The sequence below is a fragment of the Choristoneura fumiferana genome, chromosome 18 (genome assembly GCF_025370935.1).
Source record: "Choristoneura fumiferana chromosome 18, NRCan_CFum_1, whole genome shotgun sequence".
NCBI lineage: Eukaryota > Metazoa > Arthropoda > Insecta > Lepidoptera > Tortricidae > Choristoneura > Choristoneura fumiferana.
In genome coordinates this window covers 18,999,542-19,006,365 of record NC_133489.1, presented here as the reverse complement: position 1 = coordinate 19,006,365, position 6,824 = coordinate 18,999,542, and the positions used below count along the sequence as shown (strand labels likewise).

Here is a 6,824-nt window from a genome sequence, read left to right as displayed (position 1 = left end):
GTCGAAATGCCCGATTTGTGATGTTTGTGTTTCGGCTTTTAAATATGACGAACGCATTATGGATCGATACATTTAAAAGCCGACGGAAAACTTTTTTGTACCACGCCATATTTTTTGACCTTTCAATGGGGTGCGCAGATAGCAATTGATCTTTCCTATCCACGCCGCCCATTGAAATGTTGTAATCTAAAACAGCTTGGGGCTTGTACTTATAGCGGCCGTATTTCTCCTTTCCACCCACCTCACCTTCGTGGAAAGTCGAAATCATGGCCACTATATTTGTGTCACGCCACAAAACGATGCTCACGTCCCTTGAAAAGGTCTGGACAAGTTCTCCGACCCGCATCTCCGTCTTTGCGAGAGACTTAATTGCCTCGGGCACAAATTCGCGGTTTACCCGCAGTGTCCCGAAACAATCTGTCTTTTGGATTTGAGGTACCGTGCTAATAATGGCGAATTATAAAAATTGTCCATTATTAACGTGTACCCCAACCCCAGCAATGGCTTTGCAAGGCTTTGGACAATCTGTGCAGTGGCGTTCGTGGGAGGTGGAGGCATCGAAGACGCAGAAGTTGACACAGGTTCGTCAGTCAAGTCACTGTCGGGCTGTTCATTTTCGTCCTGTCTGTCTTTGCCGTCAGTAGTCTTCGCGTCCTTTCCTGTGTATACGAAAAAGCTCCACAAATAGCCCGTGTCGGACTCGCACAACTCGTAGCTTTTTACGCCAACTTTGGCAGCTTTTGTGGCGATTTTTTGTGCAAAGGACAGCCGACCGTGCCATTTGAGGAGTGATTCGTCTATGGCTATGTTTTGCTTCGGAATATACAGCTTGCCGAACTTCTCATTTAAGTGGTCAAGTACAGGCTGTATCTTCCGAAGCTTTTTTTGGGCACATGTGAGTCCCCTCAGGTCAGTCATATTGTCAGAAAAATGTATCATTCGTTTCAGTAGAGTAAATCGGTTATATGTCATGAGGTTTTTAAAATATTTCAGGGTGAGATACCCATTCTCCTTAAAGTAGTCGGATTCGACATTAAGTGGGGCTAACCCTTGCAAAATGAGTATAGAAAGGAAAATGAGTATCTCCTCTCTGTCGGTGTTTTCCCATTTAATGAGTCTTGAGTGTTCGGTTGTTATCTGGTCAATTAATAAGTTGGAGTGCTTGTTCGTCTGTGTAACTATTAGATCTAGGAGGTGATCGTCGAAGATTTTTCGGAATATATCAAGTGGGGTCGTGGTGTCATCTAAATCAAATGTGGGTCCAGGTGTGGCTGTAAATATCTCACGCTGTCCTTTAAACGATGTATGGTCGCATGTCCAGTCAAATGTCAGATGGTCGATCGGTAGCATAGTCGTTATAGTTTTGTCAGCGTCTGCGTCTTCGTCTTCCAGCCATTGACGAACGTCTTCGGCTAAATTTGGTGGCAATATAGCGGACTCTTCGCATGTGATGTCGACGGGAGTTGGCTTATCATCAATATCACCAATATCATCTTCCTCGTCTTCATCACTTTCGGCCTGCAAGGTTTGGCACCAGCCCTCGAAAATCTCCTCCGCTCTCTTGGTTCCGTAATCTAAAAATTAAACAAGCTACTTGATTATGTTCAATAACAAATATAACAATAAATGAAAAAACAAAACACCATTATGAACTTCAAATGTGTTTTTACAAATAATTTTATATTTCGACAAAACGACGAAACAAACACGACGTAAAAAAGACGAAAGTTATGGTATTTGAAACGGAAGAAAACGTAACGGAAGTGTGTGTCCGGATTGGTGACAAAAACTTGGAGCAAGTGAATGAATTTGTGTACCTGGGATCGATGTTTACTAGGAATCGAAGGTGTGAAAGTGATATTGAAAGGAGACTAAAGGCTGGTAATATAGTGAATGGAGCATAGCACACCTTTATGAATAGCCAGAAAATCTCCAAAAGAGCTCGTCTGGCTGTGCATAGAGGGGTGCTAGTACCAACACCCCTCCCTCCCTCTGGGGTAGTAGAGGGGTGTCTTAGTTTTAGGTGGTGGAGAGGAAGGCCTAGACGAAAGTACCATGATCAAATCGGGGACATTCTGAAGAAAGGTCGGGTCAGGAACTCAGGAGTACTCTAAACCGACGTGCCTGCATGAAGAGATTGATGAATGTAGAGGAAGCGAGAGTTGTATGCCAGAATCGTAGCAAGTGGAAGGATGTAGTCTCTGCCTACCCCGCTGGGAAAGAGGCGTGATTTTATGTATGTATGTATGTATGTATTTTATATTTCGCTTTTAAAGCCTGACCAGAAATATATGACTACTCGCCATGTTGCGGAATTTCATTGGAACTCATTTCTTAGACTGTCAATAATTTTAATGATTGTCAGTGTCACTGTGGCGGTTTCTTTGAACAATAACAAAAATGCCCAAAACTGTTTGTAGTCAACAACGGATCATTGTAAATAATGTTTATAATAATCTACTGAAAAAAAAACGTTCGGGGAATGAAACTATTTCACTACAAAACCTTTCCAAATTAACATCAGACCTAACAGGTAAAGGTTGTAGACAAGTCAAGATGTCATTGTTCCGACTATACTCAACTATTGCCATATAAATAAGAACAATAGCGCCCTCTTGACAATAGTCATATATTTTTGGTTTACCTTTAATAATGTTTCTTTTGTATTATATATCCGTCACTGTGTTATTGTGATTTTAGTAAAAAAAACCGAGTATCAGATTGAACATGAATAAAGGAAATAATAATGATAAAAAATATCACATAAACCGTCTGATGAATAAATTATGCTTGTAACATACCTGGTCCAGTAATCACTTCTTTTTTATTATGTTTAGATTTGGTGTCCTTTTTAATAATATCTGAAATAGAAAATAAAATTATTAAGCAATTAGTTTTTTAAACCGCACCTACATTTTACAACTTGTGTTCATTGCTTAGCTGGGTATACTCGTGTATTTGCGTGCACTTACTCTCATTTGAATTGGCCTTTGAAGGGCCCGGTTTTTGGGACCTGTGCGTTGCCGGTGTGACCGGTGTTTGTTTTCCTAAAATATAATTCAAAATTAGCATTGATCATAAAAAATCGAGAATCGTTCACTAGGGTCAGAGTAAACACAACATACTCAGATTGCCTGTAGTCCAGTCAACACGCAGGGGTGAGAAGCCCGGGACTTCTACGGCACTATCTAAACTTAAAACGCTGCAAAAGTTAAAAAACGCATGAAGTTTGTATTTTTTAAAACTTGCTAACAAAACAATAAAAACAGCATCTAAAAACCAAAATCACCTAGTTGGGGTATCACATTCTGCCTCGAGCCTTTGCTGGCGAGGCGTAGTCGCCAATTCGTTGCAGGCAGGGTCATCTTCTCTGTAGGCAAAATATATAAACGTGAATTGATTATAGTACATTACCATACCTAGGGCGGTGAATTAGTATATGTCCCGGATCGCAGGTGTTTGTGGCCTTCACCTTCGGATCGGATTCTTTACTAGTTACCGCCTGCGGTTGATATAAAGTTGCGTCTTGTCTCGGCCAGGAAGTGAGATTTTCTCCTTTTGGGCAGAAAATCCCAATTACGGCCTAGGGTGACGTAAAAAGCATTATGAAAGCAAATTTAATTACTTTATATTATGGGCTGCACAAATGCATGGCCAATTATTTATAAATGAATTCAGTAATAAGATAATGGTCAAGCAATTCTGCAGCACATTGTACATATACCTTATGTCACCATAAGATTGTAAACACCCATAGGTTTATAATCTAACACGCGAGATTGTAATCTAACGTAAGTAACCAATCCGTCAGTTTATAATCTCGCGCGCTATTTATATTCTCGCGGAGTTACAATTATACGGTGTCATATACAAACATCTTACATTATCTCCCACGGCATAAGCTTCCGAGCTGGAGGTGTCGCCGGAGACCCAGGCATTAACCGGCACTCGCTTCTATTGGGCGACTGTTTCCTAAAACATAATTGTTATATTTTAATACAGTTACTTCAGTGTATACCGCAATGTTAATAAATATGTATAACTGTAGTTTTAGATATCTTACCTCGTCTGCTTGCGAGGAGGGGCGTCTGGCAGCAAGAACCTCTCCAGCTGCTTCTCCCTCTTCTTGGCCACATAGGTATTACGGGTCTCTGACGGAATAGCGTTTAATCTTTTTTTGGTGTCGGCGAGCCGTTTTAAGATTACCACTTTTTCTTCTTCATATGATCTAAAAAAATATATATTTACATACAAATTCCCGCCGTGTCTCATTTATTGCAATCAGGTTGCTACAAGGTTTTTCGAAAGTGGTGACGACATGATAATCTGTAGGTACGTATAAGTAAATAATTAAATTAACCTGGAACTAGGACCTGGACCCGGTGATGGTGGGCTTGGTGATGAACTTTGAGGAAATAGCTCTCTGGGCTGAGCTAACCCCTTTCCCTGTCCTCGCCCGCGTCCTCGCCCTCGTTCACGTCCTCGTCCTCGTCCACGACCGCGTGGTCTTTGGTCTTCGTTATTTTTTGATTTAACTGGTCTGTTTAAATCATATAAAATAGCCTACATAAAAATAAAACCCCATGCACAAAAACACACCTCATGCACTGCTTTTCCGCCAAACAAAAGATGCTCAAAATGCAATCTTAACTGTTTTCCGCGCAAATGTAAAATTTGTTAAGAGCCCCTCAGTCGTCATACATATAAATGAAGAACCCGAAGAAGCAGTATTTGATTAATTTAGTAGAAGAGTAAATAACAGCCTTTTTTCTATTTACCCAATTTATATAATATACAAGACTATGGTTATGTAAAAACCGCCAAGAGTATATTTTTTGACCAATAATTACTTTGTTCTACCCCATGGTCGCTGTTAGCGTAACCTACTAAAAAAAATCTGGTCACTGCAAAACTTACGGTCATATTATGGTGTATTTTTAGATTATTAAAAGTTATCAACTAATTAGCCCAAAACACAGCCTAATTAAATGACCAACAGTAGTAAATTAGTTAAAAAACATGCGATGAAGAATATACTTGTTAAATAGATGAGTAAACATAAGCAGCCTCAAATAATTGAGCTCATTTACTTAAGATTTTTATTTTATGAAATAATTAGCTGACTCAGCAAGCGTTGTTGTGCTTTATAAATTATTCGTAGTAAATATTGCTTACGATTTTAATTAATTATTGTTCCCGTCCCAGTTCCCATTCCGGTAGAAAGGTGAAAATGTATTATTATAAAACTTAAAAAAAAAATGTAATAAATTAAAAGCCATGAAAATCAATCCAGCAGTATTCGAATTATAATGTAACACCACTTTTTTTTAAAGATATATAATATTCTTTAATATGTAAAAGGTTGGTTGTATTGTTAGTTTATTTCATTAAATAATTAACTTTTTTTTTCTTTTTCATCTCTACAAAATACTTATACTCTTTGAACATTCGAGATTTGATAGGACCACATATTTAATACATAAAACATACATATATTAAAAAAGCGAAACACCGGGATTAGTCTGACACCATTGTTAACACATTAGTAGGAACAAATCACAAAATGTACCAAACGCGATCGCAGCGCGTCTGGTGTGCTCCATGCCTTACTATGTCAAAACGAGTAGTTGGCTAAATTGCTTTTGGCAGCTACGGCTACCATCACCCGTACCCGTACTTACATGGACCGTTACTTGTTTTATTCGCTAATCCTGTGTAAATAAGTCATAGATGTTAATGATTTTATGTTTATTTATGAAACTTAATACTTAAACTGTTTTAATCACTAGAATATTACGAGAAATATTCTATTTTCTTCAAAATGTTGGCCATTTCAATCGCAAGTCACCGAAAAAATCTCTGTCTTAACTACTTTGAAGTGAGATTATAATTCATAATTATTAATTGGGACTGAAATATAGCTATAATCTGATAGATATATAAACACAGAATCGTTTAATGTATACTTTTAATAGTAAAATATAAATTTGAATACTTACGGCATTTTTAAAACACTGTGCACTTTCACGCAACTTCACTTTTTCACAAAGTTGAGAACGACAGCTATTTAAAAATATTTTTGTTCTATCATGTTGGCTGCCAATTTTTTTATGTGTTGCTATCTTATTTGGGTATGTTTAGGACATAGTTTAAACCGCTCCAAAAGTGCCCTTCACAGATTAAAAATCAAAAATCGTATAAAGGTCGTCTGGTAGCTCTGGCTACCAGAAGCAATTTGTAGGTTGTCAAAGTTGGTAGCTCTAGTTACCGAAAGCAAGTGAGTGGGATAAGTGTTTGACGTCATCGGCCTGTTTGTCCGACCCCGGTAAATAATAATGGTACTTTGTAAGTATGTAGTCATTAAATAACCCACTGGTTTGATCTGTTTTTTAACAAAGAATATACCTTGTTAAGTTTCTTGCTGATTCTTCTCAACACAGGTCTTTCGAACCGGTGGTAACTTTTTTATGGATATTCATTAGTACTTGTTATAACCTAAATTGAATAATATTTTGACTTTGAATTTGAATGGCGTAAACATATTTCACTCAGGTACCTGATTTACTTCATAAGCAAAGAACTCAGTCTTATGTCAGAACGTAGGTATAAATCAAGTTTCCAATAAGAAGTCGCTTCTTCTCTACCACACTACTCTTTGTCTTATAAGGAATAAACTATAATTGAATTTCTGTTAACAGCTCCCCGCTGACTGTTAACTTGGCTGTAACTTGCATATGTCTTGGGTCGCGGTATACAATGTATGCCAGTAATGATACTGCAACACATGCACATAAGTTGATGCAGGAAAACAAAGCAATTTTCAT

At 38.0% G+C, this 6,824-nt stretch overlaps 1 protein-coding gene across 1 annotated transcript; it reads right to left on the bottom strand.

Annotated features, from left to right (window-relative positions):
- Positions 1-393: 393 nt before the first annotated feature.
- Positions 394-6,276, bottom strand: LOC141437590 (uncharacterized). The gene is made up of 9 exons (XM_074101024.1): positions 6,000-6,276; positions 4,361-4,540; positions 4,064-4,228; positions 3,883-3,972; positions 3,290-3,370; positions 3,126-3,202; positions 2,973-3,047; positions 2,802-2,861; positions 394-1,574 (listed from the first exon to the last, which is right to left on the bottom strand). The coding sequence occupies exons 1-9, from the start codon at positions 6,002-6,004 to the stop codon at positions 394-396; spliced, it is 1,914 nt and encodes a 637-aa protein (XP_073957125.1). The 5' UTR covers positions 6,005-6,276.
- Positions 6,277-6,824: the final 548 nt, after the last annotated feature.

Bases quoted from the DNA above. Each gene is read 5' to 3' on its own strand.
- LOC141437590 (XM_074101024.1), bottom strand. The intron at 4,229-4,360 runs GTTAATTTAATT...ATATTTTTTTAG, and splicing joins GGTCCAGGTCCTAGTTCCAG to ATCATATGAAGAAGAAAAAG. The intron at 3,048-3,125 runs GTATGTTGTGTT...ATTATATTTTAG, and splicing joins CTGGACTACAGGCAATCTGA to GAAAACAAACACCGGTCACA.